Source organism: Diceros bicornis, chromosome 2, assembly GCF_020826845.1.
Source record: "Diceros bicornis minor isolate mBicDic1 chromosome 2, mDicBic1.mat.cur, whole genome shotgun sequence".
NCBI classification, from domain to species: Eukaryota; Metazoa; Chordata; class Mammalia; order Perissodactyla; family Rhinocerotidae; genus Diceros; species Diceros bicornis.
The window spans coordinates 51,815,624-51,830,256 of record NC_080741.1 but is presented as its reverse complement, the minus strand read 5'-3'; the positions used below and the strand labels follow the sequence as shown (position 1 = coordinate 51,830,256).

At 38.1% G+C, this 14,633-nt stretch overlaps 1 protein-coding gene across 1 annotated transcript in view; it reads right to left on the bottom strand.

Annotated features, from left to right (window-relative positions):
* Window positions 1-14,633, bottom strand: part of DOCK3 (dedicator of cytokinesis 3) — a 460,033-nt gene that overhangs the window by 316,403 nt on the left and 128,997 nt on the right. The window contains exon 3 of the mRNA XM_058559633.1: window positions 1,552-1,592. Within this exon, the coding sequence (XP_058415616.1) occupies window positions 1,552-1,592 (41 nt within the window). The remainder of the gene's footprint in view (window positions 1-1,551; window positions 1,593-14,633) is intronic.

Genomic DNA, 14,633 nt, shown 5'->3' with positions numbered 1-14,633 from the left:
CCAGTCAAGGCACAAAATCACAAGCAATAAAATGGTGATTAGTTTAATCCACTACATTTTGGGGCACTTTGTTGTACAGTAATAGAAAATATTTTAGGGGTATTATCATTCATGTCTCACTGAAGAAGGTTTTCAAGCCACACACTGTGCATCAATTTGATATTTTAATCACAAACGTACAATAATTTCAATGACCATGGTCTCCACATTGATCCCCCAACACTAGTATTGGAAGCAAGGTGGTGAGGTGGTCAAGATCACAAATATTCCTAAAAATAAATAGCATGCAATATCACAAAGTACAGCTTTCCAATCATTTATAAGATTTCTTATTTATTCAAGTTCCAAATTTTTGACAATTTTAAATCAAGATAAAACACATAAAATACAAATAGAAATCATTTTCACATAGCCATTCCTACACCTGAAAATGTGTTTTAAAATTAGAACTACAAGGAAAAAGAGTACCTATGAACAGTGGTTCTCAGCCAGGGGGGAATTTAGCACCACACCCCAGCTCCAGGGACTTTGGCAATGTCTAGAGATATTTTTCATTGTCACAACCTAAGGGGGTAATGCTACCGACATCTAGTGAGTAGAGATCATATATGCTGTTAAACATCTTATATAATGCACAGGACAGCCCCCCACAACAAAGAATTATCTGGCCCAAAATGTCAACAGTGCCGAGGATGAGAAGCCCTGGCCATAAGGAATTAAAATTTGAGGATACAGTCTTCTTATAATCATTACCTTAAAAACTTCCAAGACGAATGAATCTACTGGCAAAACTGATGGTTAGAAGTCTGAGCAATTTTCTTTTTTAATAAAAATAATGTGATAATTTTGATTTGTTTCCATACAATAAAAAGCATAATACTTTAAATATTAAGCTACAGAAAATATGTAAGAAAAGCTGATAATATTAATTATATGAAAGAGTAAGCAGAAAGAAGTTTTTGCAAATGCATTACCAGAGAAGAATGTTCCTGAATGTGTTATAACTGCCAATTAAAATATATTTTATTTGATCAAATTAATATTAATTGGTAACAGAATAAAACACAAAATCTAGTTCATAAAAATCAGTATTCTGCACTGATAAGTCTTGTTTAAATTCACATTTTAACAAGAATATTATAATCAACAAAAACATATCTAACTGAAGATTATTTGAAAGTTTTTTCCATTTTGTATTTTACAAATAAATTAATCTAATTAATCACATGCCTCCACAGGACTAGGGCTATGAATAAGTCAATTTACTTTTTGTCAAATATTTGAAGGAAAACATAATTAAATGTCCTACATAGGCTTTTTCAAAATAAGCTTTGCAGCTAAGACCATACATGCATTTTCTGTCCTGTTAAAAAAAAACATTTTAATACTGCTGAGACAGCAGAGTCTGATACAGGTCTGTAAAAGAAAGAATGAGTGTGGCTATTGTAAAAGATTAAGAGATAAACAAACAAGAATTGTTTTTATATCAAACGAATATACTAGGCAGCTTCCTACATTAGAAAAGTAAATAGTAAATAAACTTTTCATTACCTTTACATTTGGCTTCTTTGTTGAAACTCCTCTGTACCAACCTAAAACAAAGCATATAAAGAATATTAAAATCATATTGTCATTTTCTGTAAGAGACATAATATGAGTATTTTTAGGGAAAAAAAATAACGCAAAACTTTCTAACTGCCTTTATTAGCAGTAATTTACTCCAAAAAACAAAAAACAAAAAGTCTTAAAATAAATACAACATTCCCAATTTTCATCAAAAGACACAAAGCCCTTTCAACTGAATAAGACACAAAAAATTAGAAAAGAGTTCAGAGGACATGTAATCCACGTCCATGAAAATTTCCAGATGAAACTGTTAGGGGCAGGAAAATGCCAAAATCATATAGCTTTTTCCACAGCAGATAGGGAGTATAGCCCAGACTTTCTGTTTCCTGATCTCATTCAATCTCCCACGCACTAAACTATACTACTCTCATTTCTTGGCTTTCCAGCTGCTAAAGTTGACATTTGTACTTCATTTATTCCCTCTCAGCATTCATACATGGCAATGATAATGAAAGTTTTAATCACACAATAAAAATAATTTTCAAAGAAAGGAAATTTTATTGCCAACTTTTCTCAATTCCAAACTATTATTTTCAGAGTTCTGCTATAGTTTCTCTGCTTGGATTTAAGAGGAAACAGCATCAATGAGAAGGAAAGAAAGCCAATAATTGTATTTAAAGAAGGAAGGTGAGGGGGCCAGCCCAGTGGCGTAGTGGTTATCTTCATACCCTCGACTTCGGTGGCCCGGGGTTCCCGGGTTTGGATCCTGAGCACGGACCTACACATCGCTCATTAAGCCATGCTGTGGTAGTGTCCCACATACAAAAAAACAGAGGGAGACTGGCACAGATGTTCGCTCAGTGATATTCTTCCTCAAGCAAAAAGAGGAAGATTGGCAACAGATGTTACCTCAGGGCCAATCTACCTCACCAAAAATAAAAATAAAGGAGGAAGATGAAGAAAAAAAGAAAGAGATTATTGATAATAGCTAATATTAATTGAGAGCTTATTGTTCTTAATTCTGTGTATTGGAAGTGAGAGGTGGTTCCATGTATTAACCTCTAAATCTCACAACACAGCTGAGGAAAAGAATCAACTTCTTCTCCCCTGAAATCATAACAAACAAAAGAAGAAATATCCTTGCTTCTGTTTAGTACAACAGCTGAGATCATAAATGTGAATAACTCAATTTATACCTGGAGTCTCAATATCTTCATTTATTAAAAAGAAAAAAAAAGTGATAACCTAACCAATGTGACACTTTACAGTATCTTAAGAAACAGAATAGAGAATGATATCAGCAGGTATGGCAGAGTAAGGATCTCGAAAAAGCCTCTCCTCAATAAAAGAAAAAACTGTCAAAATCAACTTTTTTAGAACTCAAGTAAACCAAAGGCTTGAAATAATCCAAAAAGTATTTATTCAAGAAATCTGAATCTCGGTAAGAGCAATGACCTTTTTAATTTGCCCTATCCCATCTCCCTTTCTGCAGCCCTGTGTTAAATCTGAAAGCCAAAAGCCCTGCGTTCACAGTGAAAAGCAAAAAACTATCAGCCTCTGAAGAAGACAGAACAGAGGAAATCAAATAAGACCTAAATAAATGAAGAAGTTTGCCATGTTCACAAATTGCAAAACCCAGTATTTTTAAGATGTCAATTATCCCCAAATTGACCTATAGATTCAATGCAATCCCAAACAAATCCCAGCAAAAATTTCCGAAGGTAGTAACAAGTTCTTTCTAAAATTCATATGGAAAGGCAAATGACTACTAGAATAATCAAAACAATTTTGAAGAGGAAGAAAAAATTTGAATGACTTACACTACTTGATTTCCAGACTCAATATAAACCTACCATAATCGAGATGGTGTGTACTGGCTAAAGGATAGATATATAGATCTATGAAATAGAGTGGAAAATCCAGAAACCCACACATAAATGAACAATTGATTTTTGACAAAGGTGCAAAGGCACTTCAATGGAGAAATGAGAAGTCTTCTCAACAAATGGTGCTGAAACTACTGGACATACATATACACACACACACAAAAAAAGAAAAGAATCTCAACTCATCACCTTGCACTATAAACAAAATTACCCCAAAATGTATCATAGACTTAAATGTAAATCTAAAAGTATAAAACTTGTAAAAGAACTACAGGAGAGGGCCAGCCCCGTGGCTTAGCGGTTAAGTGCACGCGCTCCGCTACTGGCGGCCTGGGTTCGGATCCCGGGCATGCACCGATGCACCGCTTCTCCGGCCATGCTGAGGCCGTGTCCCACATACAGCAACTAGAAGGATGTGCAACTACGACACACAACTATCTACTGGGGCTTTGGGGAAAAAGAAATAAATAAATAAAATTAAAAAAAAAAAAAAGAACTACGGGAGAACCTTTCTGTGACCTTAGGTTAGACAAAGATTTTTTTTTTTTAATTTTTTGTTTATTGCAGTAACATTGGTTTATAACATTGTAAAAATTTCAGGTGTACATCATTATACTTCTATTTCTGCATAGATTACATCATGTTCACCACCAAAATACTAATTACAACCCATCACCACACACATGTGCCGAATTATCCCTTTCACCCTCCTCCCTCCCCCCTTCCCCTCTGGTAACCACCAATCCAATCTCTGTCCCTATGTGTTTGTTTATTGTTGTTATTATCTACTACTTAATGAAGGAAATCATACGGTATTTGACCTTCTCCCTCTGACTTATTTCACTTTGCATTATACCCTCAATGTCCATCCATGTTGTCACAAATAGCTGGATTTCATCATTATTTATGGCTGAGTAGTATTCCATTGTGTATATATACCACATCTTCTTTATCCATTCGTCCCTTGATGGGCACTTAGGTTGCTTCCAAGTCTTGGCTATTGTGAATAACGCTGCAATGAACACAGGGGTGCATGTATCTTTACAAATTGGTGTTTTCAAGTTCTTTGGATAAATAGCCAGCAGTGGAATAGCTGGATCATATGGTAGTTCTATCCTTGATTTTTTGAGGAATCTCCATACTGTTTTCCATAGTGGCTGCACAAGTTTGCACTCCCACCAGCAGTGTATGAGAGTTCCCTTCTCTCCACATCCTCTCCAACACGTTGTTTCCTGTCTTGTTAATTATAGCCATTCTGACGGGCGTGAGGTGATATCTCATTGTACTTTTGATTTGCATTTCCCTGATAGTGATTTTGAACATCTTTTCATGTGTCTGTTGGCCATCTGTATATCTTCTTTGGAGAAATGTCTATTCAGGTCTTTTGCCCATTTTTTAATTGGGTTGGTAGTTTTTTTGTCGTTGAGATGCATGAGTTCTTTATATATTTTGGAGATTAAGCCCTTATCAGATTAGACAAAGATTTCTTAAGCACACTCCATCATAACAGGATAACGCAATCTTCATAAAAGTTTTAAACTTTTGCTCTTTAAAAAACAGTTAAGACCTAAAACTATAAAATTCTTAGAAGAAAACACAGTGAAAATCTTCATGATATTAGATTTGACTATGATTTCTTGGATATGACACCAAATGCAAAAGCAACAAAAGTAAAAATAGATAAATTGGACTACATCAAAATTAAAAACTTCTGTGCATCAAAAGACATAATCAACACAGTGAAAAAGCAACCTACTTCCAATAAAAACCTGTGTTTTGGATACTGACAAACTGATTCTAAAGCTTATGTGGAGAGGTAAAAGATCTAGAAAGGCAACACAATATTGAAGACGAAAAAAGTCGGAAGACTGACACTATGGACTTCAAGACGTAATATAAAGCTACAGCAATCAACACAGTGCAGTATTAGAGAAAGAACAGACAAACAGATCAATAGAACAAAATAGCACAGAAACAGACCCACATAAATACAGTCAACTGATCTTTGATAAAGGAGCGAAGGCAATACAATGGATAAAGGACAGTCTTTGCGACAAATGGTACTGGGACAACTCGACATTCACATGCAAAAAAAAATGAAGCTAGACAAAGACTTTACACCCTTCACAAAAACTAGCTCAAAACGGATCACAGATCTACATGTAAAACATAAAACTATAAAACTCCTAGAAGATAACATAAGAGAGTATCTAGATGACCTTGGGTATGGCAATGACCTTTTAGATACAACACCAAATGCACGATCCATGAAAGAAAGAATCAATAAACTGGACTTTGTTAAAATTAAAAAATTCTGCTCTGCAAAAGACACTGTCAAGAGAGTGAGAAGACAAGCCACAGACTAGGAGAAAATATTTATAAAAGGCATATCTCGGGGCCTTCCTGGTGGCGCAAGTGATGAAGTGTTCGCGCTCCGCTGCGGCGGCCCAGGGTTTGCCAGTTTGGATCCCGGGCGCACACCAACGCACCGCTTGGCAAGCCATGCTGTAGTGGCGTCCCATATAAAGTGGAGGAAGATGGGCACAATGTTAGCCCAGGGCCAGTCTTCCTCAGCAAAAAAAGAGGAGGATTGACAGATGTTAGCAAAGGGCTGATCTTCCTCACACACACACACAAAAGGCATATCTCATAAAGGACTGTTATTTTAAATAAACAAAGAACTCTTAAAACTTAACAATAAGAAAATGAACAACTCGATTAAAAATTGGGCAAAAGACCTGAACAGATACCTCACCAAAAAAGATATACAGATGGCAAATAAACATATGAAAAGATGCTCAACATCATATGTGATTTGAGAATTGCAAATTAAAATGAGATACCACTACACGCCTATTAGGAGGGCCAAAACCCAAAAACAATGATAACATCAAATGCTGACAAGGATGTGGAGCAATAGGAACTCTCCTTCACTGCTGGTGGGAATCCAAAATGGTACAGCCACTTTGGAAGACAGTTTAGCGGTTTCTTACAAAACTAAATATATACTCTTACCATACGATCCATCAGCCTCACTCCTTGGTATTTATTCAAATGAGCTGAAAATTTATGTCCACACAAAAACCTGCACATGGATGTTTATCGCAGCTTTATTCATAATTGCCAAAACTTGGAAACAACCAAGATGTCCTTCAGTATGTGAATGCATACATAAATTGTGGTACATCTAGACACTGGAATATTCTTCAGTGATAAAAAGAAATGAGCTATCAAGCCACAAAAAGACATGGAGGAACTTTAAATGCATATTACTAAATGAAAGAAGCCAATCTGAAAAGGCCACATACTGTATGATTTCAACTAGATGACATCCTGGAAAAGGCAAAACTATGGAAACAGTAAAAAGATCAGGGGTTAGCGATGAGGTAGGAATAAATAGGTGAAGGATTTCTAGGGCAGTGAAACTATTCTGTATATTATAATGGTGGATACATGTCATTATACATTTATCCAAACCACAGGACACACAACACCAAGAGTGAACCCTGATGTAAACTACGGACTTTGGGTGATAATGATGTGTCAGTGCAGGTTCATTGATTATAACAAATGTACCCACTCTGGTGTGGATGCAGATAGTGGGGGAGGCTGTGCATATGTGGGGGCAGGGAGTATGGAAACTCCCTCTACTTTCTGCTCAATTTTATTGTGAACCTAAAACTGCTCTAAAAAATAAAGTCTATTTTTTTTAAATGCATTTACTATGTGACCCAGCAATCCCACCCCTAGGTATTTACAGAATAGAAAAACAAAAAAGTCCACATTAAAATCTATACCCAATGTTTATAACTACTTTATTCATAATCTTCAAAAATAAGCAATTAAAACATCCATCGACTGCTGCATGGATAAATAAAGTGTGGTTTAAACCTATATGATGAAATTTGTAGTCAGAAAGAATAAACTTCAGACACAACATGAATGGATTTCAAATGGATTATGCTAAGTGAAAAAAGTCAGACACAAAAGGCTATATAATGTATGATTTCATTTACATGACATTCAGGAAAACACAGAACTAGAGGAATAGAAAATAAATCAGTGGTTGTCAGAGCTGGGGGAAGAGGGTTGGGAAGGAAGGTTAACTACAAGGAGCATAATGTTACATTTTGGAAGTAATGAAAATGTTCTGTATCTTAACTCTGGCAATGGTTATAAGGTTATGCACTTGCCAAAATTCACAAAATTCATAGAACTGTACTTCAAAAATGGTGACTTTTACTGTATATGTTATACCTCAATAACCTGACTAAAACACACACACACACAAGGATAACATTCCATATCTACTACCTTGGTTAGAATTTCTATTTTAAATTCTAACAATATCAGGCATTGCCAAGAGAATGTAGAGGAATCAGATATTGCTAGTGACGGTGACAATAAACGGTCCCCACTTTCAAAAACAATGCAGTATTATCTGCATATTGTATGACATTGAAATTCTACTTCTATGTATTATCCCTCATACAGTAGCACTGAATTGGGGACACTACTGTACTCTAGAGGAATTTTTGGAAATCTTGCAGTGGTCTGAGCTGCCAGATAAAACACTATAAATACTTATAATTTCAAACAGGAAAAATACTTAGAATAAAACATAGGCATAAATCTTCATGACCTTGGGTTAAGCAATGGTTTCATATGCAAGCAACAATAGAAAAAACAAATAAATTGGACTTCATTAAAATCAAAAGCTTTTGTGCTTCAAAGGACACCAAGAAAAGGGAAAATACAACCCACAGACTGGGAGAAAAAATTTGCAAATCATACGCCCAAAAAGAGACCAGTATCCAGGATATAAAAAGAACTTGTACAACTAAATAAAAATATAAATAATCTAATGTTTTTAATGGGCAACAGATTTAAACAGACATTTCTCTAAAGAAGATATACAAATGGCCAATAAGGACATGAAAAGAAGTTCAAGATTATTAGTCATTAGAGAAATGCAAATCAAAACCACAGTGAGATATCATTTCTCCCCCAATGAAACAGCTACAATAAAAAAGACAGACAACAACATGTGTTGACAAAGATATGGAGATATTGGAATGCTCATACATTTGTAAACGGGTTTGTAAAATGGTACAGTTCCTCAAAATGTTAAAGATAGAACTACCATATAACCCAGCAATTTTCCTCCTAAGTATATGACCAAAAAAATTAAAAACAGGTATTCAAACAACTATTTGCACACAAATAGCAACATTATTCACAATAACCAAATGGTGGAATGTAGGGCTTATTAAAACCCAGCTTGCGGGGCCTTATTCCCAGAGTTTTTGAGTTGGTGAGTCTGGGTGAAGCCTGAGAATGTGAATTTCTAACAAGTTCCCAGGTGATGCTGATGCTGGGGTCTAGGGCCACACTTTAAGACCCATTGTTGTAAAGAAACCTTCTAAAGATCCCCTATAAAAAGGCTAAAACAAACAAAAACCAGTTGATCTGATGTTTTGCAGATGATTCTTTAAGTTTTTAATGATAAAATCATTTCCACATTCCAAAAGCGCTGTATTTCAAACAGTTGGAAGTGACAATGATGAGCTTTGAAAAATGATGTTAGAGAACTCAGAAGGTGGCTTCAACGATGAATGGAATACCTTCAATGACGGTATTGATCTTAAAGATAGGTGTGAAGAGTCTGAATAAAATTATTCATAAATGTGTTAAAGAAAAAACAAAAGGTGGAAACAACCCAAATGTCTGCCAACTGATGAACGGATAAACAAAATGCAGTATATACATACAATGGAATACTACTCAACCATAAAAAGGAATCAAGTTCTGATACATGCTTCAACATGGATGAACCTTGAAAACACTGTGCTAAGTGAAAGAAATCAGGCACAAATTGCATAATTCCATTTATATGAAATGTCCAGAATAGGCAAATCCATAAACAGAGAAAGTACATTAGTGGTTCCCAGGGGCTGGGGGGTGGGGGGATATGGCAAGTGTTTGCTAATGGGTATGGGATTTCTTTTTCAGGTGACAAAAATGTTCTAAAATTAGACAGTGGTGATGGTTGCATAACTCTAAATCTACTATAAAAAACAATGAATTGTACATTTTAAAAGGGTGAATTTTATGGTATGTGAATTATATCTCAATAAAGCTGTTATAAAGGAAAAAAAGGCAGGGTAACACTGGGTCTGAAAAGGCTGAGAATTACTGCCTTAGGAAATTTCCGGTACATATGCACTAGGAGACATTTATAGGAATGCTTTGTTGCCTTTAATATATTACTCACAATATAAAAGTACTGGTCACACTCCCATACTTTCTCATATTTCATAAACACTTGAAGCTACCTTGTTAAATCTTATGAAAGGTCATTTTAGATCTGACTGCAATGCCATTCATGTTAACATATGAATCTCTCTTGCACTACTCAAAAAAAGTGTTAAGGATCTAAGCAATCCAAATGCTTCAATATAACAGATATTTTGATGCAAATATATCACTTATTTTTTTGATGCTTTTATAAAATGACAATGAGAGAATAATTGGGATGAAAATACATGAAGATTAAGCACCACCTCAAGATTTCAGGTAAACACTTGATCAGATAACATGTTTACAATGGTCAGCAATTTCTCATCAAGTAAACTCTCACAATATCGTTTATCAAAAAGCTGTTTCCTTATGAATGAAATACATATCTTAAACTGAAATATAAACTCTTGCTTCTTATCAGAAGATAGGGGAGCAGAGGAGAGGAAAACAGACCAGTTTTGTTGAATACTAAGTAGCTTCAAAAACACAACATTATCATTTCCATGGGATGATACATTGTGACGGTAGTGAGAACTGTGCTCAATGAATTTCAGCTATCACCTTTTCTTAAAAGCAAAACTGTGCTACAAATTTTGCCAAATGTGCCCATACCATGAAAGATTCAGAATTGGAGAGAGTGAAGAAAGGATAAGATGGAGAGAGAGAAGGAAGAAGAACTCATTCTTTTTATGTCTTTTACACATAGAACCAAAAAGTTCTTCACTTTATCTCAAAGAATCAAAGAACTCGAATATACCCAAAATCATTAAGAATCAACAGGAAAGAGATGTTTTTAATGAGCTAGTACAATAAAGCATCTTCCAAATGTCTGTTTCTATTACAAGAACCCTGGACAATCTACCTTTGCAACTATAATTCTCGGCTCTCATGTTCATCATTTATCTTTGCGTTTCCAAGAGTTCACAATGCTGGCACAGAAAGTGAAACCCTCTTGATGGTCAGGTTGCCTGAGTCCTCATCAATTTCATTGTCATCATACACATTTAATTGAAGAGTATAGCAGTCTTCCTCATCTGGTGAGTCAACATCTGATGGTTTGACCACTGTTAGGAACTTAAGATTCAGACATATTTTTATACTCTAACATTTTCAGATATAAATTTTTGTGGAAAATTGAATGAGAAAAGGAAGGCCTTATTTTTTTTTTTTTTTTGTGAGGAGATCAGCCCTGAGCTAACATCCGCCAATCCTCCTCTTTTTTTGCTGAGGAAGACGGCCCTGGGCTAACATCGGTGCCTATCTTCCTCCACTTTATATGGGACGCCGCCACAGCATGGCTTACCAAGCAGTGCGTCGGTGCGCGCCCGGGATCCGAACCAGCGAACCCCGGGCCGCCGCAGCGGAGCGCGCGCACTTAACCGCTTGCGCCACCGGGCCGGCCCCAAGGAAGGCCTTATTACAACACAAGTTTATAATTTATCACAAAGACTGCTTCTTTCAAGGAATCAATTATCATGTATACCTTTGACTTAATATCATGATTGAATTCCAAGAAATGCTTAACAATGGCTGTCTCCAGAAACACCAGTTCTTCCCTTCCTCAATAACTTGCTGCAACTCTCTAACTTCTAAGCTAGAGACATGTTACTCAAAGGACTATTGTGGGAAACACAGAATTATTCCACTTTACCCAAATGTCTAGTGATGAAACTTTACAAGGCAAGAATTACTGGGAAAAGTTTGGGTGTTATCTTCAAATTCCTAAAGCAAAGCATAATTCGTTGAGCCTCAGTAATTCCTCTGCTCAGAACTGTCCAATGGCATCCCACCTCAAAGTAAAATCTTAAGTCCTTACTACAGCCTCTGCTGATCTCATCTCCCACCACTCTCTCTGCTCCTCCCCTACCAACCCCTTCACGACAGCCATATTAGTAGTCTCTCTGCAATTCCTTCAACTCACAAAGCAAGCTCCCATACCTCAGGCCCTTTATAGTTTCTGCACATATGCCTAGACTGCACTTCTTCCAGAAAACCACAGAATTGCTTCCTCACTTCCATTTGTTCTCCACCCAAATGTTATCTTCTTAGAAAGGCATTCCACGAATACGCTATATAAACACATAGAAGACAGAAGCCGCCCACCCCACCCCACCCCAATGCATGCAGTCACTCTCTCCTTCTATCTGTTTTATCCTTCCTTATTCTTTTTGATGAGAATAGGGACTTTGTTTTATTCTTTTATAGCTGAGCCCCTGTAGCTAAAAGAGTGCTTGACTTGTATTAGGGACACAAATTATTTATTTGGTGACTGAAAGAATGAATGAATCATTAATATATGGGGTGATAATACCTAACTAGCAAGGTTGTTGATAAAATCAGAATTGATATATGTAAAGTGCCTTGTACAATGTCTGACACATTGTAATCATTATTTGTGGGGAGTAGTGACAGAGAAACAAGACACACTAAAACTCTGTTTGCTAAATAACACTGTAAAGTGTATTTCTAAACCTGCCCAGAGAAGACTGGGCTTATGAAATGAAATGATGACAGTCTTAAGTTTCTTAATATAAATGGTGTTCATTCTATGAAACATTAGCAGACCAAAAGTCCATACTGTACTCCTAAATGCATTTTAGAAAAAGCAGGGATACAAATAAAAAAGATATACTCTTACCTATCTAACGGATGTTCAAATGAGTGCATGAATTAACATCTATGTCTTCCTTTCTCACAAGCAAAACGTTGATACAAACACTCTTAAAGAGAAGATTTACTACTGGAACAGCAAGTACAATCACTGAACCTAAAACCAGAGTGAAAGAGTATGAAGTGCCTCTAAACTCACGGAAAGAGAATAATTCTTCCAACATTAAACAGGAATGATTTTTTCACCATATAATCTCTTTTTAATTAGTAATAATTTATGAAGTCTAAATTATTTGCATGATGGAGGAGAGAAGTCAAAATGGCGGCGTAGGCAGACTCTGAACTTACCTGCTCCCGCGGACACAGCCAATTTACAACTACTTGTGGAAAAATTACCCCTGAGACAGAACTGAAAACTGAATAAGACGAACTCCTGCAACAACAGATAATCCTAATTGAGGTAGAAGAGGCAGAAAGTCCCTTCTGGAGAGGAAAAACGCCGCCTTCACAAGCGACAGCGCCTCACGGCCGCTGGGGAGCAGCACAAAGCTACGCAGCCCTCCCTGGAGGAGCAGGACCCTGAGCCAGGGAGCGCCCCCACAGTGGGCATTTTGTGGACCCAGCACAATCCAGACGAGTAGCATAATATCTGACTTTGCCTACTATTAAAACATTAGCGAGTATCCCCAGAAAAGCTGGTTCACAAAGAAATTAAAACCGGCTCTTAAAGGGACCATGTGCAAACTCACCCATTTCAGAAAGCAACCTAAAATCACCAGAAAGAAAGGTGCACAGTGCTTTGGTGAAAAGAGACTCAACTGATAGGCTCTGAGTGCACTGCAGTGAGAGGTGAGACCTCTCCAGGGACTGGGACATTGGCGGCGGCCATTGTTGTGGCCTGGTGTGGGTGTGCTGACAGAGACACCATTGGAGTTCTCCCTGGGGCCTGCCAGCTCAGGGTCTGCCCCACCCACTAGAGGACAGATTTACTCCAGCTCAGCGAGGGCAGGCAGCCCACCCTAGAGACTGTCCCCACACAACAACAAGCCCTCAGGCAACTTGTGGGCCTGCATAGATTGGTGACTGGATTCACTGCAGCCTGGCAAGGGAGCCCACTTCAGTGCAGCAGGGCATGCACAATGAGCAGGTGGAGAGTGTGGGGCGGTGGTGGAGTGTGTGGGGCTTCTGCCGTGGAGAGACTGGGTCCACTTCAGGAGGTCGGGGAGCACACATGGGGCAGGACTGTGTTGACTGTGTGTGTGGACCTGTGGGTGGCAGGGCTTGTCAGCTGCAGAGGATTTGTGCTTCTCAAAGACCCACAGAGGGGGTTTGCTCCACCTTCCAAAGCCTGAAACAATTGGGTGCTCCCATGCTTGAGGCCAGCTCCACCCAGCTGCAATCCTCAGAGAGCTGACAAGAGACCTAAAGCCTGGGGGATTATAACATTTGTAAGCCCCTGAGCCTAATAACCTGCCACGCTGGGGGCCTACTCACTTAAAAGAAAAACTGAGGGGCCGGCCCGGTGGCGCAAGCGGTTGGGTGCGCGCGCTCCGCTGCGGCGGCCCGGGGTTCGCTGGTTCGGATCCCGGGCGCGCACCGAGGTACTGCTTGGTAGGCCATGCTGTGGCGGCGTCCCATATAAAGTGGAGGAAGATAGGCACCGATGTTAGCCCAGGGCCGTCTTCCTCAGCAAAAAAAAAAAGAGGAGGATTGGCGGATGTTAGCTCAGGGCTGATCTCCTCACAAAAAAAAAAAAAAAAAAAAAAAAAAAAAAAAAAAGAAAAACTGAAACACAACTGTGGTATTAGAACTTGCAGCCAACTGTGCTGGGGCTCCCCACACCTGATAAAGAGACTGAAGGGCCCACGACAACTACAAGCAGCTGAGCATTACGACAGCTGGCTAGGAGCATAACTCAGCCTCCCTGGGTGCCTACAGGGAGAGCAAACAGGCCACAATAGAAGGACACACGTAGACCACATAGGGTCACCCCTGGAACATTGAGAATTGAGGGAAGCACACTGCAGGCCTCCTAAGGCATCACTTACATAAGGTGACCTATCCAAGAGCAGGAGACGTAGCTCACCTACCTAATATGGAGACACAAGCAAAGGGAAAGAGGCAAAATGAGGAGGCAAAGGAATACATTCCAAGGTAGGGACCCGGACAAAACCCCAGAAAACGAGCTAAATTAAACAGAAATGAGCAACCTACCCAACAAAGAGTTCAAACTAAGAGTGTTAAAGATGTTCACTGATCTGGGAGAAGAAT